Source organism: Haplochromis burtoni, unplaced genomic scaffold (assembly GCF_018398535.1).
Source record: "Haplochromis burtoni strain Fernald_Lab_line unplaced genomic scaffold, NCSU_Asbu1 Contig_180, whole genome shotgun sequence".
In the NCBI taxonomy this organism is placed as follows: Eukaryota; Metazoa; Chordata; class Actinopteri; order Cichliformes; family Cichlidae; genus Haplochromis; species Haplochromis burtoni.
The window spans coordinates 116,309-143,169 of record NW_024582541.1 but is presented as its reverse complement, the minus strand read 5'-3'; the positions used below and the strand labels follow the sequence as shown (position 1 = coordinate 143,169).

The following is a 26,861-nucleotide window of genomic DNA, read 5'->3' as shown; positions in this document are numbered from 1 at the left end:
GGCCAAACAAAACTGGACCTCCTGAAAGGATACAGGCAGGTGCCTCATTTCCCATTATACATCTGAAATATCTTTCTTTGTGACGCCTGATCACCTACTACAGTATACTGTAAAGCCTTTAAGAGTCACTATCCAAAGGCTAATCAATACTGCACTGTCTAGTGCCTAGGCATAACAATATTACCACTGGTAAGGTCAGGGCTGTTTTGGTAGCAAAAGAGGGACAAAGAAAAATATTAAGCAGGTCGTCAAAACAGTTTGCCTGATCAATATACTTAACTGTGACACTGTGACTTATTCTTCAGCATGGTGATTTTGCAGGAATTTTTTGATAGATGTGAAAGTGCATGTTAAATGTGAGTTTGGCAAGGGTGTTGTCACCTATTTAGGGAAACAATGAGGGCATGGGCATGTGTGTGCCTTGCTGGCCAAGGTTCAGGCCATTCTGGACTTTTCTGTGCCCAACACATGATGTTAACTCTGCTAGTTTTTAGGCATGTCTGGATACTAATTCTGCAAGGACTTTGTGAATGTGGTTGTGCTTTTGACTGATTTTCAAGCCCTGACAACCCTTTTGTGTGGACTTCTGAGTGTTGGGATTAATTTAATTCAGCCAAGCATCTTCTATGCAGTGTCCCAGTGCTGGCTGCCACTGATTATGCTTGTGCTTGTGTTAAACTAAAGGTTGATGTCAGTTGTTGTTTCATAACTTTGGCAGTGTTACCTTAATATTGATTACTGTGTTGTAGGCTAAGATTTATTTTATTTATATACATATTTTATACGTGACTATTATCTGTTAAGTAAATAAAAGAAGAAAGCAGTTTTGGATTCAACCAATTCTCAAGAATAGAAGCAGCAGGGAGAATTTTATGGTTTCATCCATGGTTTCATGTGTGTGACATTTTAAGATTTCAGTGGGGCAGTTTGGTACCAGAGAAGGTATACAAATAATTTCAGAGAGCCAACTGACCCAGAACAGCATGTAGCTGTGTATATCATATATAACAGTGCACATATTGAGCCACAAGCACACTTGTTGCCAAATGCAGTGGTCTGTTTGGTCAGATTCAAATCTAACTTGATTGAATAAATAAATAATGCGAATTTGTACATCACACCACTGAAGAAAAACAGATGCCCAGTGTTAGACTAAAGTTTGCTATTTACCAAAGATTTGGGCTTTGATTTTGGTTTGTACAACCTAAACACTCAGTAAATGCCTAATAACAGATGCAATAAATGTGATACCTTAAACACGTGCTGCACTGTACTGTACCCCACTGGGCCTGACTTGTAACTGAGAGCGAAATTAAAAAATGACCAGTAGGTGGCAGCAAACGTTAAGAATCTATCTACTTTATCTACTGTTATTAGCTTTTATAATTAATAATGGGTTTTTTATGTCTTGAATTGACACAGCTCATGGTTTATTGAACATTTTATTGATTACATTACATAGTAAACAATAACTACAATCATACATCCTGCAGTAATACGAGATTAATTATGACTAATTAACAGCCTGACCTGACATCATTTGACTGAGCCACACCCAATCCAAACAACAACAAAACACTCACTGGCATGAAAAAGAAGCACTGACCATGAAGTCCTTGTCCATATAGGGCAGGATATTTTTGTCTCTGTTATTGATCCGTTTTTGGTCATTTTTTTCTTCATCCCTACCTATCAAATCAACATTACCAGCACCAAAATCCCCACAAAATAATAGATCCTTAATTAATTATGTTAAGTTTGATATTCATAGCTATTTTGTGACATTTTACATTAGAATTTGTTTTTATCAACAATCATGTTTATCTTACCTCTTTGTGTTTCTACCGGGACACACTTTCTGCATTCCTTGCCTTTATGATTTAGTCCACTGGGCCTGACATGTAACTGAGAAAGAAACTAGCCAGATGATATCAGCAAACAATATGAGCATTCACTTAGATTTAAGTTTTTAATGGTTTAACTATTATCACCTTCTTAATTTATAACCATTTTCTAAATTAAGAACTTGCTTTTACTACATAGCTCATAGTTTATTGTTTATTTAACTGTATGTATGTAATTTAATACATCCATATGATTTTAATGACTAAAACCTCAAGTTCTATATATAAACTGTAGGTTTCATGCATTTCAATGCATCATAAAAAACTTACAGAATAAGTATATGAAAATTATTATGATTATTCTTATGTAATTATACCACTCAGTTGGTGACTGTTTGGGGATGGCTGGTTATGGTGCACCTGAGGTTATGCTTGGTATTCCATATGATGGAGCAATTGACATGTGGTCTCTGGGGCTGGTAGCTGTGGAGCTTTCTACAGAGGTGCCACTCTGCCCTGGGGATATGGATTATGATGTTTTGAAATTTATCATAGACATCAGGGTCAGCCACCAGATTATGTTCTGGACTCCGGCTTGTGCACTGATAAGTATTTCATAGAAGACAACTACAACGAACAGCACTGGACATTTAAGAGTGAAAAACAATTTCAATACGAGACAAGATTACAATCCCAGAATACTCGATATATAAAACGTAAGTGTATTGATAACCTCGAACAACTACTGAAAATGTTCAACATTTATTTGTCAGCCTAGTTAAACAGATGTTGGCCTTGGATGCAAACCAGCACATAACACCCTCAGAGGTTCTCCAGGATCCCTTTTAGACCCTGGCCTCTCTGCGAGTTCCCCCTGCACTGACATGAGTAGCACAGGGGGAAAAACTTTGTGGTGTTTCAGCAGCCTTCAAGCTGGAAAAGAGAAAGACCACAAAAATCAATCTCAAGCACAGTTTCTTTTACCCCAGATAAAAGTGAAAAACACACAAATAGGGGTTGGAAAAGGCAACTAACAGCAAATTACACTCCAAAAATTTATTAACCTGCTTTGGCTGTTTGTTTGTGTTTTAATTTTCACTCCCCCCCCCCAAACTCTATGGGAACTAACAGTTCTTGTGAAAAACAATTAGAAAGCCCCACCAAAAATAACAACAACAACAAACAACAATGAATATGGTCTTGAACTTGGGCACAATTTTTCTTAACATCCATTTAGTAATCTCTATGTCAAGTTCTTACTAATATTCAAAGCGGAGCAGCAGACACCTTACCATCACATTAGTCCTTCAGTCAGACTCACACCACCATGTTCACACTGATAAATTCGATGCAAATTGGAAATAAATTGGATATTAATTAATAAACCTGCTTTAAGCATCATATAATTATTGTTTGTAATTCTTTATAAATATATAAATAGTGCTACGGTCCAGAATGCAGCTAAATCTATTTTTGGTTAGTATGTTTAGTTATTTTATTTTAAAATATAACATTTTTTAAGACTATTGTTGGTTTTAATCTAGTTTAAACCAAACCAGCCAATCAGAATTTTTGCATCCAAGTATGTGATTGGTTGGTTTTGTGGCACACTTATAACGGTGTACAGAGAGTTGAGTGTGCATGAAGCAGAGATGTTGTGAGCGCGAACGACACACTGAGAGCAGGTCCGCAGCTGTCTGTCAGCACACAGAGCAGAGATCTGAGGAAGAGCAAATGCGAACAAATGAGCGAGAGGGGCTGTAATTATGTGTGCATATGAATAATAGCAAACACTGAAATATATGTCTTGCACATAAGAATGAATTTTGTTCGCTCAAATTAAAATTCTCTTCACTCAAAATAATTTTCTCATCAAAATGCAAAAATTGTGCTCGCATTTTTTTTTTTAAAAATGCGCTCAGAATAGAGGCACAAAAATAACACCATAGACTTCAAAGCATTTAACACTAAAACTGCCAAGAGGGTCTTATATTGCATGTTTTCTCTCATTTTAAAAGATGAAAATTAATGTAATTATTTTACAAATGAAAAAATGTTATTAAAGGTAACAAATCACAGTCTAACTCCAGTACAAACAGATTGTTTGCTGAAGTGGACAAAGTTTGCCAACTTTAATACTCTCCTTGACTTGTACTACTGGAATATCATTTTTAATACATTCACATGTATCCCACTGACACACGTGACACAAAGTATTTGCTGTCTCATAACTTCAGCTGTGTTGCTTGATGTTGGAGAGATGCACTGGAGGCCTATGAACACTGTTTATGGGGCAGTCTGGTTAAGACAGTGTTATTCTGTGATATGTAAGTTTTGTATTGTAGAGTTGTTGAACTGTGTGTTTTTATTTAATTATCATATCAAATTAGATGTTATCAGCCTACAAATGGCAGATTTGAAATGCTTTGTTCTTCATGAATAAGGAAAAAAACAAACAAATACAAAAAAAACAAAGACAAAATTGTTTTAACTTTTTAAAAACTTGATTTATTTATTAGACTTTTGATGTTACAAAGCTGACTATAACACAAAGATGTATGTTAAAGGACTTGACTTCAGGTTGATTATCTAGCCTTGGCCAAACCCACCGTTTTCTGGCCTCTGTTGAAGATTGTCACGGCGGGGCGCGCCGGCGTGAGGAATGAGGTAGACCCAAGAGCAGACACGGTGGAGACAGAACTAGGTTTCCAAAATAAGGCAAGCCTTTATTGTGGCTGCAGGCATAACAAAAACACTAGGGGACACTGAAACTGGGAAAACTAAGAAGACAGAGAACACTGTGTAAACTAAGAAGGCTAAGGCACTCTGTGAAGGAACTATGGAAAAAACTATAAACACAGAGAAACTAAGCAGGCTATGAACACAGTGTCACAATCAGGGAAAATACGAGGTGAGGATAACAGACGATCTGACACTGACACAAAGACACACTGGGCTTAAATACACTGAGGCAGTCATCAAGAAATTAGAGACAGAAGGGGAACACAGCTGGGAGGAATAAGACCTGATAAGACAGAAGGAACAAAGCTAGAAACACTGACATAAGACGGGAACATGAGCCTTCAGAGTAAAACAGGAAACAAGACACCACTAAACAAACACGCAGACACGACACAGAGAGATAGACTAGACACTGAACTAAACCTGCAATAAACATGAGAACACAAAAACCTACGAACTAATTCCTAAACAAGAATAACCGAAACATAGAGTCATAATCATCATTATCATCATAATAAGAAAAGAATCCAAAATGCAAAACACACCAAAGGCATAACTCAAAATACTGGGTCAAACTGACCCAGAACCGTGACAAAGATGGAATAGTACTGTCCGAGGAAGACATTGCCCAGGATCCACAGGTTGCTTGACCACTGAAGCCAGTGAGGCAGCCATAGCTCTGGGACTAAGGAGGAGATGTAACAGAAAAAAAATAAATACAATTTAGGGAATATGTAGAGAAGTTATAAAACATAAATAAGGAAAGGAATTCTTATCTGACTGATGTAGGCAGAGGCTGGGAGAGTGAACTACTGTCCATTGATGTCGAAGGTCACATCAGGCATTTGGTCAATGTTGTTGCAGCTGACCATGTACTGATGGAAAAGGAAAGTTAAAATAAGCTGCCTGTAAAATATGTAAATTTTGAAGAGTATCAGTTTCACCAGACCAAGTGGTACTTCACTCAACATATTTCTCCATATTTTTTGTTTTTTAGCACTGACCTCTCCATTCTGACTTCTTGCTCCCAGCCAAGCATTGATGTTGTCAATGTCACTTTAAGGTCCAACAATCAGAGAGGTGCCAGTGTCCACAATAGCCTCACAACCACCATTACAAGCCACAGCCTGACCATTACCAGAAACACTGTAATGGACAACACAGTATGCATTAGGAAAGAAACTTCTTTGGCAATATAGCTCTATCATGATTCTGAAACAAATATAGGGCTGTAACTTTTGGTTTTACCTGTCAACTGTGATCTGACAGTACAGTTCATTGGAGAGAGGAATCCAGGTGGAATTGAGTACAAATTAATATATGAGGCATCTATAGATAATTTCCAGAGTCAGGTAGAATCCCGCATAATACTTATGAGCTCAGATACAGGGAGAAGTTCTGGTCAGTCAAGCCTGCATTCATGTTATCAAACACAGGTGACGCACCAGAGGCAGACTTGGGTAGGCCAGACCAAGGATACCATCAGCCTGCATGTACTGCATGAAAGGGGCCTCAGTTTGGCTCAAACTAAAGATCTGATTTGTCACAGTCAGACCAGCAACCTGCCAACCAAAGATGAAGCCAGTACAGTTTGAAACCAATGGTGATGGTTTTTTGAAAAGTTCTTTTTCATACCATTCTATTGATCTCCATTTAAAACCAAAACCACTCCAAATGTTATTTAAAGAATCACATGTGAAAAACCCCTTCATTTGTGTTTTATATGTTCAGATTTCATATTCATAAATACTTTTTGAGGCAATCGCAGTTTTTACTGTGAAAGCACTGTAATACCTTTACAATTACTATTAAACAAGTGAAAGTTCTTTTCCCTGGTTTATAAAAATATTTTGGAGCAATACTTTCAGGCTAACATAGTTTTTATTTTGTAGGGATTATCATGGCGTTTTTTCATCTTTTCATTTACTGTTAAACAGACTGATGTTTTGGGGTTATTTTTGCTTGTTTTAAAATTCTCACCGTCACAGTGTCATATCCCAAGAAGCCAGTCATGCTGCCAGTGCCATACGTGATACTGAGAGGTCTGCCATACTGTCTGTATGTGCTGCTCCTACCAGGGTCAAAAAGAAAACACAGTTTATGACAAAATGCTGTACCTCAGTTCTATTACCTAACTACCAAATCCTAAATATAAAAACCATCCATCCATAATCTGAGTTCTGATAACGGGGGCAGCAGTTTGAGCAGAGAAGCACAGACTCTCCCCACTCTGGCTACCTCTTCAACTCCAAGCCAGCCAAGAATTATAATCTCTCCAGCAGCTCCTGGGTCTTAACCAGAGTCTCCTCTTTGTAGAAGATACTTGAAACAGTTCACCTACATTGTGTGTCTATTAGAAATGTCTCAATCTTGCACACCAGATCAGGCTCCTTCCCCACCAGAGAAATAACATGTACCACTAGTTAGTTTATTGGAAGTGCCAGTCATCGTCACCGAACCCCTACGGCCCTAACCTGGGCCAGACTCCAGGGTGGGACCTTGGTAACTCAGTCTTGGGAACTGTAAACTGGACCCTTGACCCTTATATATATTTTTTGTCATTATAAAGGTTTTCAGAATCACTCTCTGACTTTGTGTGGAAATGCATTATGTAATCATAGATTTACATACTGCAGGCTGCACTGTTGCAGTAGATGGAGGGAACCCACAGGTTAGATGAGCCAGGGTCAAAGATGACTTTAAAGGACTGAGGTGGAGTTCCAATTGAGATGACTCCATAGTAAGACAACTGGAGAAGAAGAGGAGACATGAAGGTATACTCTCAAGACGTTTGTCATGTTCTCTGTATGTTGATATGCATGTTCAACGTTTAGGTGATGTTACTCACACAAGCATCATTGGTCATGGATTCAGGGCCCACAGCAAAGCTCCCATCAAACTTGGCCATGGGATTGTATGGGTATTTTTGCCTATACTCCTCCCATAGACCCTGTTCCTCCAAGACCACCCTGGCCCTCTTACCCTTTTCCAGAGGGATCCTAGGAGTCATCACTAGGATACATTTAGAAAACTTTATTGAGCTGTGAACAGATGTTTTTTCATACCAACACCCTCTTAGAACTGCATATATAAATATTTTATACTATACGTATCTTATATTTGCATATGATAGATGGCCATGTCGATCTATTACTATTTTTATTTCAAATAGTAAAAGTAAAAAATAAATAAAAAGAAGAATGAAATGAATGAAATATAGTTTGGCTGACTTACTGAACGAGGCAATCAGACAGTGCCACCATGGCAAACACAGCAAAGGCCCACTTTATTGTTTCAACTCTACAGTCTACTGCAATAGAAGATAATGTATATAAGAACAACAGAACACTTTACTCCTGTAGTCAAATATTAGGTGTACAACCCTGTTAATGGACGTGTATGTAGACTCTAAAGTATGATTGCACAGAGATGCACTCTGCATAACTCTAACCCATATTTTTCACATTAGGCTAAATCCTAAAACTTTCTATTGAAATGTAAAGAGGTGTTTTTTCATATCAGCAACCTCTTAAAAGTTTTACTATTTATGCTTCTTTTATTTTAGCGGACCTGACAGTGTGTCATATATGTCTGTAACTGTTTAAGAGAAGGCTGTAGGAAAATCGGAAAAACAAGTAAAAAGTAACAAAGACAGTAAATGGATGATTTATAGTCTGACTTACTGAACGAGGCACTTGGAGAGTGATACCATGGCAAACACAGCAAAGGCCCACTTCATTATTTTGACTCTGCCCTCAACTGCAGTAGAAAACGATGCATATCAGACCAGAAAACTTTACTAAAATAGTAAATGTACAACTTTGTGGAAGGACCTGTAGATCTGTAGACTCTAAAGCATGAGTGGCATATATTTTCATACAGGTAGAATGATATTTTCATGTAATCCAATAAAATAATTAAAAAATAAATAAATCTCATAATATATAGCGCTTTTATCTACTACATTTATTTAAAAAGTGAAACAAAGTCTACATATGTATGTGTGCACCAAGTCTCACCAAGTCTCTGTGAAAGCGATAGCCAATCCTTTTTTCATCATCATTGTCATCATCATTGTTCTGAAGTCCATAAAATGGAGCATGATAAAAGGCCAGTGATAAGTAGCTTTGGTTTTTAGGAGCTTTTATTTTGAATATCTAATCCACTTCCTTTAAAACCTGTAAGCCCTCAAAACTTTGAATGACAGTCATATAATGAAGTATTGGCTTGAAGATGTGAGCATGTTTTTTGTGATGAATAATAGCTGTGTTTGAATGGTCCTGATAAACAGAGGGCACACTGACCCTCTTAAACACTCACAGAATCGGCCTTGATGAGTTTTAGCCTGAAAAAGAAAGGGTGGCATAGCCAAAAAGCTATGTTGCTATGGCAACCACAATCAGTGAGAAGAGGGAGAGGTGCGAAAACCCCTCGTCTGCATGAGAGGGAGACACAAAAAGACACAAACATGGATTTCCCTCTCAAACAAAAGGTTATGAAGAGAAAACTACAAATCATAATGAAATATTCTTTCACTCTGCGTGGCAGCAACTTCCCGAGTACAAAATACTCTTGATCAGAGGGAAGTTGAAGCAGCACAAACATAGCACAGTTGATTGACACCAGTTTTGTTTGTTTCCGTTAATGTGGGGTGAGCTGGTTGACCTCTGATGACCTCTAGAAACTTTTATTAATATCTTTTAAATGATAGCAGCACAAACAACGATTTTTACAGCACAAATGTGTGACATCACTTTTGTTGGATTTGAAGGTGGGGCCAACTTGACTCTGAGTCGCAGTGTAAAGACAGCCAGTGCTTCTGATTTTCAGCTGAAATTTGTGGGCTACGTTCTGTAAGAGTGTGGAGAATGGAGGAGGTTAAGTTTTGGTGACATTCATGAGAGAACTATAAATCCTACTTCACACCATGGAGCCCTGCTCCAAAAAGCTGACGTAGATGTTGCTGGTTCTAAGAAATAAGCACTTCAAGTTTCAGAACATGTTTACCGCCTTCTTGTTTCAGTATAGAAAAAGAAACGGCTCTAAAAAGTGTGTTATCTCGCCCTTGGAGTCGTCTTGTCCCCTTTTTGGCCCATCACAGACATCGACCTGTTTTCCCTGCGGATATACTGATGGGATTCCTGATCGTGCTTCAGTAAGAAAATTGTTTATGTTCGTGGTGTGATGTGATGTGCATGTAGAAACTGTTTTGATGTGCTTGGGTAAAAAAAGATTATTTTGTTGCTTGACGCGGTGCTGATTGCACCAGCCGACTGCGCCACGCAGAGTCTCTGACTTGAGCTTGTTGGTCTGTCATCTGACTCACACAGGGTCTCCTCCACATAGCCTTCATTTACAAACTGCTTTATCAAACCAAACATTACAGCTGACAGCTGGATTTTCCTGTTTCAGTGCCACTAGCCAAACAACAAAGAACCACTTACTGCTTAAGAGACAGAGAATAAAAATGGACAGTATATCATCAGTTTCTTAACATAAAACTCACTGTTGCAGCAAGTGTAAAAAAGTGATCCCCTTAAACTAACTTTTAGTGCTATTGTCGTTATTTTGCCACATCTTTACCTCTCAGACCGATGTGGATGAAAACAGAGGTTCTCATATTTTTCTGGAATTCCCCTCTTCAGAGTTTATTAACAATTAAAAACTATCCAAACTGGATTTTACTCTTAATAGATTTTATATATGTAAGTCTCCAAAGCATTAAAATACTTTAATGTCACTTAATATTTTTCACTTTATTATCGGCAGCCTCCCTAGGATAACCACATTAATACATCCCAAATGAGGGACATGGAGTGTGTTTGTGAGTTTGTAATGCTCAGAGGTGGTCCCAGTTTTGTTTTCTTGGCTGATGTAAAAATAAATGCACAAATAAATAAAGGCCATATACACAAAGAGAGTGATGAAAAAGCTGAATTCAGTTTTTAAATACATACAATAAGCATAAATGCAAGCAAGCAGAAGTTTGTTCAGGATTGTTCCTGCACACGTGTAAGAGCAGTGCATCCTTCAGGGCGGCTGTAGCTCAGTAGGTAGGGAGTAGGCCATCTACCAATCAGATCAGTGATCACTAACTTAATGCTAAAGTATCCCTGGGCACTAAACTGATCCCTGAATCGTTTCACGTGTTTCCCCTGGAGTCAGAGTGTGTGAGTATTAGGTTAAACGTGCTTAGGCGTAGAAAAAAAAAATCACCTATATGAATGTTTGTGAATGAGCCTTGCAGTAAAGAAAGCACTTTAAGTTCTAGAATTTAGTATAAAAGTACTACATAAATACCAGTAAATGTAATCCCCTTTTCACTGTAATTACAGATGCAAGCCTGACTTTGGTTTTCAGTATGAAATCATCCAAGATGAACGCCTTCCTAGCTTTTAGTGAAAGCCAATACTAAAGTCAATCCTAGAATACAAGAGTATAAAGTGGTACAACTAATTCATCTTCATTGGCTCAACGCTTCCATATCCCCACCATAGGTTGAGTGTACTCAGGTTAAACTGTCTTGTGAACACGCATGGACTTCATTTGAGTTTCATGGGAAAAACAGGAAAAGGGGTTTGGAACATGAAATCCCTTTCAGGTGAGATAAAATAAGTCACGCAGATGAAAAAAAAGAACATACAAACAAAAATCCCAACAAATGTCTTCTACTTTCAACCGCTCGCTTTAGGGTCACCGTCTGCCCCCATCTCATCCATATATCCACTATAATTTGTCTGCATCTCAGCTTTGCCTCTAACTTTGTCTCCAAACTGCTTAACCTGAGCTGTTATATGTTATATATATATTTCTCTGTGTGTGTGTGTGTGTATAAAGTTATGTTCTCTTTGATAAATTCCTACGCTTGCAAATCTTTGATGTTGTAAAAGAGGGAATTTTCTCATTCTTGACAAAGTGAACAGATAATAAATGACATCTGTAATCAGTACATCAAGATCGTTCTCTGTTATTCTCTTAAGCCATCAGGTTTGATGAATAGTTTGGCCTACAGGGAACAAAGTTTGCTGACTTTATGACTCAGCTGAACTCGTACTACGCAAATGCCGTGTTTTAGAATGTGTGGTTTGGGGTATTAGCATCCTTGGGTGGTGGATCCAAGTTTTTGAGTGAACTGATGTTGTTTTTAGAAAGTCAAACTGGCTTCAGGATCACCCCTATTTATCTGCTATATTCTACTTCTCTTAAGCCATCTGGTTTCACGAGCAGTCTAGCATACAGTGAACAATGTTTGTTGACTGTTCAGCTACATAAGTGTCGTGTTTTTAACTTCTAGTTTTGTCACTGACGCATGTGGGAAAAGTAATTGTTGTTTCATAGCTTCAGTTGTGTTGCTCAATGTTGATCATTCTGTTGTAGGCTTCAGTGGTGCTGTACATAGAAACATTTCCAAACAAATGTATTTTTTGGCACATTGCTATTTGTACATATTTTAATGATTAAGTGGAATCACATCCTTAATCCTGACAGTACACAAATATTGTTCTCTGTTATACTCTTAAGCCATCAGGTTTGACGAGTCTAACGTATACGGTGAACAAAGTTTGTTGATTTTATGACTCAGCTGAAATTATGCTTTGTAAATTTTTTTTTTTAGCATTTATAGTTTCCCCATTGGCACATGTGACCAAAGTATTTGCTGCGTCACAGCTTCAGCTGTGTTGTTCTGTGCTGTTCATTGTGTTGTAGGCTACAGATTAATGGTAACACAAACATGTACAGGTTCTTGAAGGACAGGGTGATTTCAGAGTAATTATATAGCTTTGGTAAAACCCACTACAGTCTGGTCTCTTTTAAAGATGGAATAATATTGTCTGATGACATCACCAGGTTCTCCAGGCTGTGACCTCCAACACTGAAGCCAGTGAGGCAGTCATGGTACTGAGACTAGGAGGGAGATGTAGCAGAAGAACTCCAGCTTTAAGGAACATGAGAAGTTAAAAAATACACATTTAATTAGGAAAGAAACATGGAAGAGTGAATATCCCACATGCTTGGACAGCATTCCACAGTAATGAATGCACAAACTAGTTTTTTAGCCTTACTTTGAGACAGGGTGTTTCTAACCTTAGCGATACTACACAAATGCAAGAAAGCATTTAAATGCGTTTGTTTAATATTCCCAGGGCGGCACGGTGGTTAGCACTGTTGCCGCACAGCAAGAAGGTCCTGAGTTCAATTCCACCATCAGGCCGGGGTCTTTCTGTGTGGAGTTTGCATGTTCTCCCCGTGTTTGCGTGGGTTCTCTCCGGGTACTCCGGCTTCCTCCCACCGTCCAAAGACATGCAGCTTGTGGGGATAGGTTAATTGCATAATCCAAATTGTCACTAGGTGTGAATGTGAGTGTGAATGGTTGTCTGTCCCTATGTGTTAGCCCTGCGACAGACTGGTGACCTGTCCAGGGTGTACCCCGCCTTTTGCCCTATGACAGCTGGGATAGACTTGTATCATTAGCTGCTGCCATTCTTACAAAGCTGTCATGGTCCTGCGGCCATGACTGAGTGACTTTATGTGTTTGTGTTCTTTATTGTTATTACTTTCATTATTATTCATGGCTGTTTTGGGATGGTTTGTGTTTGGGATTTTAGATACTGGGTTTTGGGTTTGTGCTCCCTCTATTGGTCCCTGGTGTTAGTGTTCCCCTGTCTCGTCAGGTTAATCAGGTCCAGCTGTGTCTCCCACCTGTGTGTGATTTCCCAGTGTCTCTTTGTGTATTTATAGTGTGTGATTTCCTCTGCTCCTCGTCGCGTCGTCTGTGTACATACCTGGTGTAATCCTCTGCGTGTTCTCCCTGCTGTTCTCCCTTCATGTTCAGGTTTGCCACTCCTCTGTGTAGTTTATCCCTTAGTTCTCGTCCTTTGTTCAGGTTTGCCACTCCCTTTGTGTAGTTTCTCCCAGTTTAGTTCGTCCTTAGTTCTGTTTTGCCATCTCCACTTTATGTTCAGTATTGTCAATAAATCACCTTCACATCTGAGTAAGACTGGTGACCTGTATAGGGTGTACCCCGCCTTTCGCCCTATGACAGCTGGGATAGGCTCCAGCGCCCCCCGCGACCCTGAAAAGGATAAGCGGAAGCGAATGGATGGATGTTTAATATTCACCGAGGAAACGAGCCTGATTGAAATGGCTGTGAGATTCTTCACAGTGTGACTGGAGGCCAAGATAATGTCTTCCAGAGTAACTATCTGGCTTGATAACCTGTTTTTATGTCAAATTACAATAGGTTTTATCTCAGTTTTATCTGAAGTTAGAAGCAGAAAATTAGAGGGTTTTTTTGCAGTCTAACAAATTGGTGTGTGCCATCTTTTTTTATTGGTAGATAAAGCAGATAAAGCATATGATGTTTGCTCTCATAGAAAACATCATGTTTGCACTGTAGTACTCTTTCTTGGCATGAAGCCATACTGCATCTCACTAATTTTCATCTAACTTCTTAACCAAGCATAAACAAGTCTTTCAGATAGCCTCATAGCATGGCATGCACTGGGTTCACCAATAGGACAGTTTAATCAAAAGATGAAGACTACTGTAACAAATGCGAAGGTGGGACAAAATGAAAACTAGAACAGCAGACCTGACTGTGAACAGGGTCAAAGGGCCCATTATTAAATCTTCAAATTGAGTAAAAAAACCTTTGTCAATAGGGAAACTATGAATGCTAAAACACAAGGTATATAATTAGCACAAATTTAGCTGAGTCATAAGTCAACAAACATTGTTCACCGTGGGCTAGAAAACTGGTCAAACCAGATGACTTGAGAGAGTATCCTGTACACAAATAAGTAAGGCTGTGATTTATAACTAATGACTTCATTTGTAAAAGAATAAGACAGTTCCTCTTTTATTCCTCACACACACAGGTGACTGTTGCTTATGTGCTGGGACAAAGTAGTTGCTGTTTCATAACTTTAGTTGTGTTACTCGGTGTTGTTCATTTGTCTTAGGCTACAGGTTTATTGTACGATATGCAGATTGGAGGAGAGATACAGTGGAGCTCTATGAACACTGTAATAGGTCAGTGAGGTTAACAATAAGTTATTCTGTTATATGTAAGTTTTTTATAAAGGGGTTGTTAAACTGTAGGCTTATTTGTATTATATTTGCATTATATTAACAACGAAACTTTAGCAGAATATAAATGATGTTAAATGCCTAATACTCACTATTCACATACTCTTCTTTTAAGATCACCCATCCTCCATTTCTGTTCATATCTACACCATGGTAGAAGTCAGCTCTCTCTCTTTTAGACTTAAAGTCCCTACTCTTACATAAAAACTCCTGCCTTTCCTTCTCTCTTGCTCCCTCCTAACATGCCTCCCCCCCTTTCTTCTTCCTTTGTCTTCTGCCAGCAGTAGCACAGTTTCCACCAGCACACTCTTGGCCAACAGTACCGGAGGCGGTCATTGTTAACCTGGCCCCTATTAATCTGGTATGGAAATTTTATTCTTTATGAACCAGAATTTGAAAGTTTGTTTTGACTAAGATTTTATGCCAGATGCTCTTCCTAATGGAACTATCCCCATTTATCCAGCATTGGTTCCACTGACTGGGTTTGTCACTCCAGCACTTACATGTCAGAATGTGTTGTTCCTTAAATTATCTCTATTCCTTCGGTTAGGTAACAATATAACATGTGTATGTAAAATAGTCCTAGGTTATGTTAACACTTAAAGCAAACACACAGAAGTACACACAATGTTATGAGGGAACACTTTCTCTGTTCAAAGATGTGGAGCATAAAGTCCAATTAAACTGTAACATTCTGTTAATTAGGGATGTTTTCTAGTTTCCTGCTCTTTGCTATTTGGAATTTGTTATGTATAAGCTGACCTGCTGCTGCTCCTGCTTCTTGCCAAACAATTTCTTGGTTTATAATTTAATATTGCTATCTGGGGGACTTTTTCTTGTTCCTGGAGTGGATTTCAAACATATTGCAATGTCTGAATCAAATGGTCATGCCTTTATTCATCTGCAGAACAGAATATCTACAGCACAGTGTCTTTACCACTTAGAGTTATAGAATGTTGTAAAGTACAGTAAAATGTTCATTAAATGGACAACAGCAAAAACGTGTGTCTTCATTTTGGTCATTTTTTTCAAATGATTCTGTTTTCCAAACCCAGACATTTTTCTTCTATTGTGAGGTTTCTCACTCAGTCTCTGGTCCTTCAGAGATCCAAGCTTTCCTCTTTACTGGAATCCCATCCCCGATAGATCTTCTTAAGCCTTCTTCACTTTTGGGTCTGGGATTAAAAGCAGAATTTTCTTCTCCGTTTCCACATGGAGAAACTTCCAACAATTGGAATGTCCTCTGAGCAGCATCAGCTGAATGAGAGCTCCCAGAATGCCACGCTCTTCTTCTGGGGAACTTTTCAAACTGAGAAGCTTTTGAATACAATACACTGATTCCAGGTGTAGGGTCGGCAACTTCGCAAGAGTGCACAACACTAGCTGGCTGAGGTTGAACTGCTACTGACTCAAACTCGGAATAGGAGATATATGTATTGGGAAACATGTACACTGAAGGGACAGAGGACTGGAGTGTAGATGGAAGGGAGACTGGTAGCTTGGGATGATGGAGACTGGTCTTCCTGTGAGTAACTTCTCCTGTTATCCTTCCTTCATCTGCGCCTGTTGGTATTCCTAACTCTCCAAAGATTCTTTCACTTTTTTTCTCATAATTCATCCATGTCTTCCTTCTCCTGGTCTGAACCTCATCCAGTTTAATTTCTAGGTTGTAAATGTCCTCACTTATCTGGTTGACCCGATCAAAACGAGATAACAGAGCAGTAACACGGGGCAGCAGACTGTCTAGGTACTGCTGGACTTCAAAACCAAGCTCAGACACTGACGAGTCCTTAGACCCATTGGAGAGAGCCGAGGATAGAGGACGTGGGGACGAGAATGCGGAGGATGAAGAAGGGGAGCGGGAATAAGAAACGGTTGAAGACAAGGTGGAGAGACAAGATTCCTGTGAAAACCTGGAAGGAGGGATGCCCATGCCTTTGAACTTCACCCTGTGTCTGAACTAGAAAGGGGAACAAATGTGCAGAATCAGCAACAACAGCTACAATTTAGTTACTCAGCCTTCCTGATGGAATGCTTCACATTTAGCAGTCTATTCACCTGTTTAGCCTTAGTGAGTCCCATCCATAGCTTGAGCCTTTTGATGAAGAACTCCACCATTTGATAGTCCTGAGGTTTAATGGTTGGATGAAACAACTCAGCCTGCTCTGCCCTTTAGAAGACGAAAGAAGATGGTTTATTAAAACTTAAGATCCCTCTGTGGCTCTATCTTCAGTAAATTTCAGCAAAACATTCAAAACAACATGCCATTTAACAAAACTTCCTATGATACAATGTGGCACTCAAAATTTTGTGAACCACTTATATTTATGTGGAAATACAGAAATTCTTACTGAAAACATTACTCTATTATCACAAAAGTAATAGAAATTCAAAGATCACTTCAACAGTAAGGTGTGTAATACTGTGCAGGGTTACAAAGTGCAACTTCTTTGCAATGAAAGAGGTTTTATTTTTGCCATTTGTGAAACACGGGGTTGGTACCATCATGGTTTGGTAGTGCTTTTGCTGAGTTTAGGCCAAGATAACATAACATCATATACAAAGCCATGAATTATGAGGTCTGCCAAGAATTTTCAAACAAAGATATCAGGACATCTATAACATAATCGAAAAAGAAAGTTTGGCTTGCTATCAGCACTCAAAAGCCTGCATTTCTGATCTCATGGGTATTGCTGACTTTGGGATGTTTAAAAGATTTACAGATCATCTTCTTTTTTTTTTCCATTTACATTACAATCAAATGAGCTGAACATAACCCGTAATACAAAATATTACTAGAACACGAAACTCAAAATGCTGGGTCAAAAGGACCCAGAACCGTGACATTATCTTTCTATCTTAAGATGGAATTTCTAGGTAACCAGACACCTAGAAGACTTTCACAGCTACAAATTGCCAAACATCAGATGTCAGTATGGCAAGATTATAAACTTGTTTAAGGCCTATAAGGGCTTAAAGGGCTATTTCTGTCTTTAAAACACAGTTTCTCAAGGGCTAACAACTTCGACAGTCTACAAAACTCTGTTGTCTTTGAAAAAAGAACAAAACCTAACTTTGGTTAAAGCAAACATAGCATCTAAAGAAAGGTAATGTTGTGTACCTGTAAGTATGGATAAGAACAGCTCCACAGAGTCTAGCCAAAACCCAAACACCTCCTCCCATGAGAAGCAGCCCATAGAGAGGGCCCAGGATGGGGTGGACCTGGCAGATTTTTTGCAGGACGATCCGACCATGAAGAAAGGACAAGACTGAGACACTGGTGTCTTGTACTGACAGGAAACCTTCTACTGATAGTGAAAAAAGCTGAAAGAAACCATATCAAATATCTTTCATCTCGCCTTTTTAAATATCTTTGCTTAAGCTGATGTTTTTCTGCTCATACCACATTCCCAAGGTGAGTGCAGAGCAGCATCAGCAGCAGTAGTAGGACAGCCAGAGCCAGCAGCTCCCTCCAGGCTCTGTGCAACACTCTGCCTATCGCAGCCCACCTCTGCACAAACCGTAAGGTTCCCAGCAGCTGGAAATAGGAATGAGTTGGGGGTTTTTTGTTTTGTTTTTTTAATCAAAGTGAAATATCTGTGGACATGTGTTAGATAATACTTCACCTTTAGAACAAGCAGAGTGAGCAGGATGGCTGCACACTGAGAGGACCTTTGTGACAGAAGGGCAGCACTGTGGAAGTTGATGAAGTTGTCTGGTTGGGACCGCAGCTAAATAGCACATAAAGGTTATTGAATACTAATTTTGTTTTGCTTGGTGTAGCATTAGTGAATACTGAGGATTTTTAAAATATTATTCTTTACCTGGGAAACACATGACGACGCACAAGACAGGAAGCGGAGCTGCAGGATAGCTGTTGTCAGCAACAAGAAGGCAAGGAGCAGCTGGAACCAGTGACGGCATTGATGCAGATACTGGGTGCGCTCAGTGGCCACAGACCACAGCTCCCCAAGTACAGTCAGGAGAGCAGAGATGAGCAGAAGAATCTGCGATATAAAGTCATTGGATTGGGTGAATAAGTACTTTCTATTAACTATTAAGCTCTAAATACCAGATTATGGTGAAAGATTTTCATTTGAAAGTCTGCAGGATTTGTTACCGGAAGTGCCGTCTGCAGGTCCAGTCCTGACACGGATAAAGGGATGAGGAGTGGATGGATAGAGAGACAGGATGTGATGGCTTGTGTCCGAGTCTGCTCAAGTTTTATGCACACGCACAGAAATAAAGCAGACTCTCTGTGGTACTGAGTGAACTCTATAGAAAGAGCTTCAAACCTGGAGCGAAGGAAAAGAAATCATCAAATAAAAACTCACCTTTTTATTTTTGTCCTTTTTTTGTCGACTGAATATGTAAATGAATGCAATTCGATAAGCGTGACTCATGCGTAAATAAAAGCTTTGAGTTCATCATTACGATGGAGGGTAAATGTTATGCAAGAATCTGTGGGCCATAAACAAACAGATAAATAACGACATTAGAAGACGATTGGACACCACAGACAAAATGTGCACCACAGTTTTTGGTCGTTTGCGTGTTAATGCTCCATTTGATTTCAGAAGAAAAACAACGTTCCATTGTTTTGCTTTTTGGCAACTTCTAATGGGCTCACACGCCTCATTATTTGCAAAAGAGTCAATTCAACAGTATTAATGAACACACGCAGCATGTCTGAGAGAAGCACTCATGGTACTCTAACAATTCCACTTACTGCTTCCTGCTTCTTCCTGCCGTGTGAAGGGCAGTGAGGAGCTCGGGTATCGTTCCACTGTTGTTTGACTGAAGGTGAACCGCCTGGCTACCGAGCGCATGTGTGTACTGCAGCTGCGGTAAGCCCACGAGTCGCAGTGAGGGGTTTTGGTGGAGATGTGGCACCAAGGTGTGATTGATCCACAGCTCTGTGTCAAACCAGCTGCAAGAAGAAAGCGTAGAATAAGCTGAACAGTTGCACTCCAGAGGCAACACAAACACTGTTTCATGCAGTCCACCAAACGTGTATTGACACATAACTGAAAGTAGTCCCCGGCAAAATTACCAGGCAGTAAATTTAAAGTGAGCAATTATGGACTTACATAATATATTGTGTACCGTGTCCTTGTATTGTGCTGCTGTCCTTTCTTTCTATATATAGGCGTATGTAGGTGTGCATGTGTAGGGATGCGGCTGTGTCGGGCATCTTTAGGCATGGTGGGTGTGGCCCTACCAACTGGATCATCACACACACCTGGAGCTGACCTAACGTCGTCGGGGAGCTACATAGCAGTGTGGCTGAGAGCTCCACAACGCAGGATTGTTATGCGTGACTAGCTGTTAGTTTCCCAGCAAGCCAGTAAGTGCTAGTCTGTCGCGATTCTAGAGTTTTCTGAAGGCTGCCTTTGTGTGCGTTTACCAGGAGGATTTGCGGGAATGAGGAAGCAGCCGGTGGATGGTACACAGGGAGCAGAGACACGAAAGGGAGACACGGAACGGGAGTCGGGAACACACAGGGATTTATTGGTTGTCTTTATTTTCTGCACTGTAAATAAAAACGCACCAGAGTCCTGCATTTGGGTCCTCCTTTCCCTCATCCCCACGGGCTGCCAGCGCAGCCGTGACACTAATAGAATAGAATAGAAAAGCTCTTTATTGTCATTGTGCACGTACATCAAAATTGTGACTAAAACTAAATTAAAACTAAAGCAAGACTTGAAAAATCATTTTAGATAACTGGAAAAAACCTGGAATTAAAAATTTTTTTTAATGAACTGAAACAATAGTAATGGAAATGTTATTTTGTATATGATCCTTTTTTTTCTTTGTTCTTTTTAAATGTACTTAAAATGAGTAAAAACAACTGCACAATGTAGACTTTTATGATTGGCCTTTTTAAAACCATTTCAATACCTATTCCAATTGTTATTTTTTTTAATGGTTGTAACAAGGACTTGGAGTTAAGTGCTTAATTTTGGTTGTTTTATACGACAGTAATCCTATGCCATTTTAAATCTTGTCTTTTTTTAAATATGTCACTATTTAAAAAACAAATTGCATTTGGCGACAATTTACACACATAAAAAAAACAAAATCATTTAATTTCATTACGAGTGATTTTCCCAGCAATCACTGTTGAAACGACGTTGTTCTGTTTCCACTGAAAAATGAAAAAGCTGCTCCACGGTTAGGATAGCTAAAGAAAACACTTATGCACATACTTGTTGTTTGCTATGTCATGTATAGATACCAAGAAAAAAATGTAATTACTTATTTGGGGGGACCCAGAAGGTCAAAGTTCACAACAATCAGCTCTTATCATGTCTGATATAAACAGCATAAATCTGACACAGTTCTTTCAGTGAGTTGGGACCAGAATTGCAAACACGTTACTCTAGTGCAAACTTGCATAAAAAAGTGCAGTTACAAAAGTGCATATAAATGGTGGAAACACAGAGATTTATTTTCTTAAGCCACAAATAACAGGAAATTTAAATCAAGCGTGCAAACAGATTTTCTAATGTGTGAAATGCACAATTTACTGCTGATTGTGCCAATAATTGATGCTGAAAAAGAAACGTCTTCTTTTGTTTTGCTTGTTATTCAAATGAGCTGTTTAGAAGAACAGCACCAATTTTGTATTTCACCTATAAAACTGACCACATTTATTAGCGCTATTTGGGGATTGCCCTCACATGCTATTTTGCCCTCTTAAGTAAATCTGCCCCTCTGTCGATTAGCTCAGCAATCATTAAACATCTAAATGTTTTCGGACCTTTTGAATTTAAAGAACTCGAGATTTGTCCCCACATTTTACACTGTGTGGCTACAGTGTGCTGTGTGTGTGTGTGGCATTTGGTGTCACCCTTACTCTTTGAGTGAGGTGAGGTTGGGAAACCCCAAGGGTGACGCGTGAAGACGTTGTTTGATGGTGGAGTGCAGAAGCCTGGCCTGTCTCTGCTCAGTTGCATCCTGGTAGTTCACCATCAGCACCAGCAACAGAAATAACAGCTGCCACACACACTGCTGCAAAAAAAAGAAAAAAAGTGTGACGTCTGGGAAGAAAAATTCCCAGACAGAAATAAATCTTAAATATTTTCTCCTAACCCTCATATTTGACTGCAGTGCTCGGACTTTGCGAGCCTCCTCTTTCGCCTGCAGCAGGCCGTAGCCGCATGGCGGTCGGACCTTCCCGTTCTGCTCTCCAAACGGCCTCACCACAGTGGCCTCCTGAGACAGCTGCTCCTCCACCTCTGGATCCACAGGTCTCCACAGGACTGTGTAGATCAAGGCCAGCACACACACCTGAAAAACAGGTGTCAAGAGAGGTTGGATGGAGAGAGCTTGAAGCTCTTGCCCCAACTTCCTGTCAGGACATCTGAGAGAGGGTAGAAAGTCTGAACATCCACCCTTATGTGTTAACAATGAGTGCTAAAACAGAGCTTTTTCCTGTTTGCTAACAGTACATCACCTTTATTCATAATCAAAGAGATAATCAAAGGACAAGTCTGATTAGACTGAAATGACTGTTGGAACGTCTGAACTTTGTGTGAGTGCACATGATCCAGCTTCAGTATTGGTAGATTAGTGTGTGACTGCAGGAGTGCGTGAAAGATAAAAACTGTCTTGTCAACTCAACATTATACAAATGCAAGTCATGCAAGTCAAAGGAGTTATAATCTGCCAAAACCCTGAGAGGTGAACAAACTGGACCACACGCTTGACTCACCTTGAGAGGTTCCAGCAGCAGAGCAGAGGTGAGAAAGGCAGAAAGTGCTGATACCAGCCACATGAGTACTACTGTCCTGGAGAAGCAGCTTCCATAGAGTCCCATCACAGCCAGACACGCTCCAAGCAGCAAAGTGAGCAGAGGATAAATGACACGCAGCGCCCAGCAAGGAAGTAACCTGCCTGGCTGACTCCGAGCAACACCTGTTCAAATAAAATCTCCAAATGTGAATAAAAAATTCTAGATAGGATGGTTTTTGTCTCATAGTCTAACAAAAAGATTCCAAACCAGGGTTAACTGTAAAGGGACTCATGGAAATAGTGATGAGTACCTCAGTTTCTTATATTCAGCTTCTCCCCAGTACAGTGCTTTGTAATAGAAAAGGCCTTAAACTTATATATAGTTAGCTAAAATGATAATTGTGAATTGTATTTGTATATGTAGTATGGGTGACTGATTGCAGATATGGATCTGCCCTATGGACCTGCTCCATTACTGGGCTGTTGCATTAGGAATTAGGTGCCCACACAGATCTGTTTCCCATTCTTAAGCCATCCCAAAACACTTTATTGAAACAGTATCCACTCATTGAAGGAGTACTGGAGTACATCTGACAATACATTTGTGGGTACAATTAACAAGAAAAACCTTTTATGGTACCTATGCGTGTCGTGTAGAAGGAACATGTGGAGTCAGGAGAAGTGCTTGGCAGGAAGGTGCTTGCCATCGAGTCTACAGATGGACACTCATAGAGTCCAGTGCCATACTGGGAGTTATCCTCACTGTGCTCTGACCAGCTGCTGCAGGAGGTGCTCCGCCTAAAAAAAAAAAAAAAAAAAAGTTGAAGTGATACAGAATGTTACCTGTCAATAAAGAACGTCATAAAAATAAATCTTTATTTTCCTTACATGGTTGAGACTGAGGATGTTGTTCTCGGAGAATCCCGCCCACTGTCTGAGTTGCTGTTTTTAGCATCTGCTGTGTCGTCTGCTGCTTCAATAGACATGAGTAAATCCTCCTCTGGTACCAAACACAAGAATACAGAATCAGACGTTATTCAGCAAACTTGTTGTTCCCAGAACAGATTTGGAATCTTTTTACTTTAAAGAAAGTTGGCAAGAAACAGCAAGAAGCAAAGTGCTGGAGACCATTCACGTCAATAGCAGAAATTAATTACACTTTAACAGTTTCTTACCGGAAAGAGTAAGAAGTGTTGTCAGATTGTGGCTGTGAACTTGGACTCGATTGGAGTTCATATCTGGGGATTTGTGCGGCGTCAAGTGAAGCTGCATCAAGGCCTTTTTCCGCTTTAGCTGACGAGCAGATGAAGCCTTGCAGGGGTCAGGGGCTAAAGCTGGCTTGGAGGGGCTTGAACCCACTGGTAGACTGAGTAGGCTGTCACATGATGGCCACGCTACGATGCCATCTTCTTGATGTGCTTCGTACTTCTTGGGCGCCAAACCAGAGGCAGCCCAGAAGTCCAGGATGCTGGAGTCTAAGGCCTTACTCTCCGGCAACTGGAGAAAGATAGAATAACAACTGGAGTTATTCTAAGAAAAAGACAGGAGTAAAATAACAAGTATACTGTGTATGTGCATGTCCTTACGGATGAAGGACTGTCAGTGACTCGGCCAGAGGAATCTGGCAAAGACAGAAAAGTAGGGCAGGAGAACTCCGATTGGCCAAGGAATACGTCCATCTCCACAGAGTGACAAACAGGAGAGGGAGGGACTGACATGTCCACGGTTACCTGAGTCACATGTAAACATACACCTGCAGCATTAACATTTCTGAGTGTACTCTCACACAAGTGCCCAGATAGCAAGCAGGTCTGGCCCGGATCTGGTATCAAGCCGGCACTGCTGGCGGACTTCTGGCATGATAAGACGTATGTCATCCAGATATGGGCCAGGCCTGGCATAGATGGCACTGTCTATGTGATGGCATGCCATATCTGGCACGATTATGGTTTGGTTTATGTGGCCCAGGCCCATAGAAAACAGCTCTGGCTGGGATCCGGTATCAAGCTGGCACTTCTGACTGACTGGTGTCATGGCAGGATGTATGTCAACCAGATGTGGACCAGGTCTGGCAATGATGGCACTATTTATGTTCCTATTTTCTTATTTTAGTTAGAAGACCCAAATGCCATGTTGCAATACTATACTGGTATGGTAGCCAACTTTTCAAATGCAGGTTTGACAGGTTTGTGAGTTTACACTTTATCCAAAACCTAGTGAGGGTTTACTCATCTTTGCCATTGGGTGACTGTAGCTCAGGTGGTAGAGCAGGCCACCTATTGATCGGAAGGTTAGTGGTTCGATCCCTGTCTGCATGTTATAAGTATGAATGTGGTTAGTAAGCACTCAGCTTAGAGAGAGTGTGTGAATGTGGGATGTTGTATAGAGCACTTTGAGTAATCTGGGAGAGTAGAAAAGCATTGTATAAGAATCAGTCCATTCACTGTCTGAACAGAGTTTTGTCATGTTGCTTTTGCACTATCATGTTCCAGCACATGTTGGTATTACATGGCTGACATCTGGGGCCAGAGCTGAAACTGTTATAGGCCAGCACAAGGCCAGCAGTGTGTCTACAACTGGTCTTGTGCTGGCCCATGTGTGGGCCACATCTGGCAAACCAGATCTGGGCCACCAAAGGGCCATCCTTCTTTGCGGTATGTGGGCTATGTGTAAGCACATTGTGTGGGCCAGATCCGGGCCATACCCATTTTGCTATGTGGGTGAGAGTGTTTAACAAACAAAGCATGGACGCACAGCTGACACAACCTCTAATCAACAACTCTCTGATGGCACGAGTATTCTGTCTAATGTTTTGAAATTAATGCAATGATCTTCAAGTTACTTTAAATAGGTTCACTAGTAAAATAAATAAATAAATAAAAAGTTGATACTGTTTTTAATTACCCGACTGTGAGCTTTTCTAAACAGGAAGCAGAGGAAACACTGGAGAGGAAACACCAGCACAGCAACAGTCATCCCCACAGCAACCGTCTCCACATTGGCCAGCAGATGGGCTGAAATGGGTCCACTTGAGTATAAGGAACACATATCGATTTGATCAATAATTTACTTGCTTATATCTGGAATTATTAGATCTTCGAGTATTGAGTACTCTCAGTCACTTCACCTGTGCCCCACAGTGCCAACAGCTCCATACCACAGAGCCCCCAGTGCCAGGTAGAGATGCAGCATAAGGGCACCGCAAGTAATTCTCTGTCCCCTCGTGAAACAGCTGTGAGGGGGGCGTTCCAACAGGGACAGCCACAGGTGCCGGTCGACCATGCCAAATATCAGCTGGGAGGTGAACACCCTTTTAAATAGAGTGAGCTCCTCTGGACCTTTGGGGACAAATGGAACGGTTCAAAGACAATGAAAGAAAAATATTTCAGTTTACAGGAAGAGAAAGCACACATGGCCTTAGTGCTTTTACATTTAAACAGTTGAGTTCAGATTAACATCTGTAACCTTACAAGAGGCAAGTACTTCCTTCTCCACTGTGCTGTTCGTCTCATTGTCAACAGAGAGCCAATCGTCTAGCAGGAAGAAGAACATGTGGTCTGTCTGAGGGTCCCACACGACCACATGTTGCACATACCATGATGGGTCCAAACCTGTATTTACATGCATGTGAACACACACACACACACACACACACACACACACACACACACACACACACACACACACACACGTCTTAAACACTTACTGTTATTAATTAATCACACATTTCATTCACTAGAAAAACTGTTTCCTGTGTAAAACATAAATGCAGAAAGCACACCTGTTAACCATTTAATAAGTTAATCCCTATACTTACACTTTAGATACAGGAACACTTTATTGAACATGGTGTTTTGTGTCTGTCCACAGAGGCAAGTATGGACTCTACCATGCAAAGAAAAGGTAGCACTTAATAAAACAACCCATGACATAGGGTGTAATTTCCCCAAAGTTTACTGTGTATTTCTGATACAATTTATCCAAAATTAAGTTGTCATTTTAATTCGCTTAAAATATTTACTAGGAAGTATACAAGAATGAGGGAGTAACAATTTGAGGTCTTACTGGTAAGAAGAAATAAAGTACTGTAAGCATTTTTAAAGGAAACCTTTGAATATTTTAATAAAGGAGACACAAATCATATAGTAAATAAATACGTTAGCAGTTCCTTTTTTCTCTTGCCTTACATTTTTTTTTTTTTTGTGTGTCCCGTTTGGATCTTTAGCCATCAGAATTAAGGCCAAGAAAGATGCCAAGCGGATTTATTATTTTACCAAGTGGATCATCATGGCCTTGCCATATTGGTCCATTTGATTGACCTTTATTATAATTATGAATTTATTTTATTTTCGGTTGCTACAAACGGGACAGACATGACTGGGGGATAGGACAGGGAGAAAGAATGAAAGAAAGAGAGGGAGAGAAAGAAAACCAAAGGGGAGAAGAGAC

The 26,861-nt window shown here is 40.0% G+C and overlaps 2 protein-coding genes across 2 annotated transcripts in view; both read right to left on the bottom strand.

Annotated features, from left to right (window-relative positions):
- LOC102289527 (pepsin A-like) overlaps nt 1-8,325 on the bottom strand; it is a 30,157-nt gene extending 21,832 nt beyond the window's left edge. The window contains exons 1-2 of the mRNA XM_042225711.1: nt 8,270-8,325; nt 7,435-7,585 (exon numbers count right to left, since the gene is read on the bottom strand). Coding sequence (XP_042081645.1) covers nt 7,435-7,585; nt 8,270-8,325 — 207 coding nt within the window. The remainder of the gene's footprint in view (nt 1-7,434; nt 7,586-8,269) is intronic.
- Nucleotides 8,326-13,599: 5,274 nt separating this feature from the next.
- pkd1b (polycystic kidney disease 1b) overlaps nt 13,600-26,861 on the bottom strand; it is a 35,797-nt gene continuing 22,535 nt past the window's right edge. Inside the window, 17 exon segments of the mRNA XM_014337479.2 lie at nt 13,600-16,635; nt 16,734-16,845; nt 17,797-17,983; nt 18,079-18,213; nt 18,472-18,682; nt 18,796-18,970; nt 19,405-19,605; nt 21,535-21,689; nt 21,771-21,968; nt 22,393-22,595; nt 23,053-23,210; nt 23,301-23,412; nt 23,588-23,909; nt 23,999-24,142; nt 25,317-25,440; nt 25,540-25,750; nt 25,883-26,023. Coding sequence (XP_014192965.2) covers nt 15,757-16,635; nt 16,734-16,845; nt 17,797-17,983; nt 18,079-18,213; nt 18,472-18,682; nt 18,796-18,970; nt 19,405-19,605; nt 21,535-21,689; nt 21,771-21,968; nt 22,393-22,595; nt 23,053-23,210; nt 23,301-23,412; nt 23,588-23,909; nt 23,999-24,142; nt 25,317-25,440; nt 25,540-25,750; nt 25,883-26,023 — 3,668 coding nt within the window. The 3' untranslated portion in view covers nt 13,600-15,756.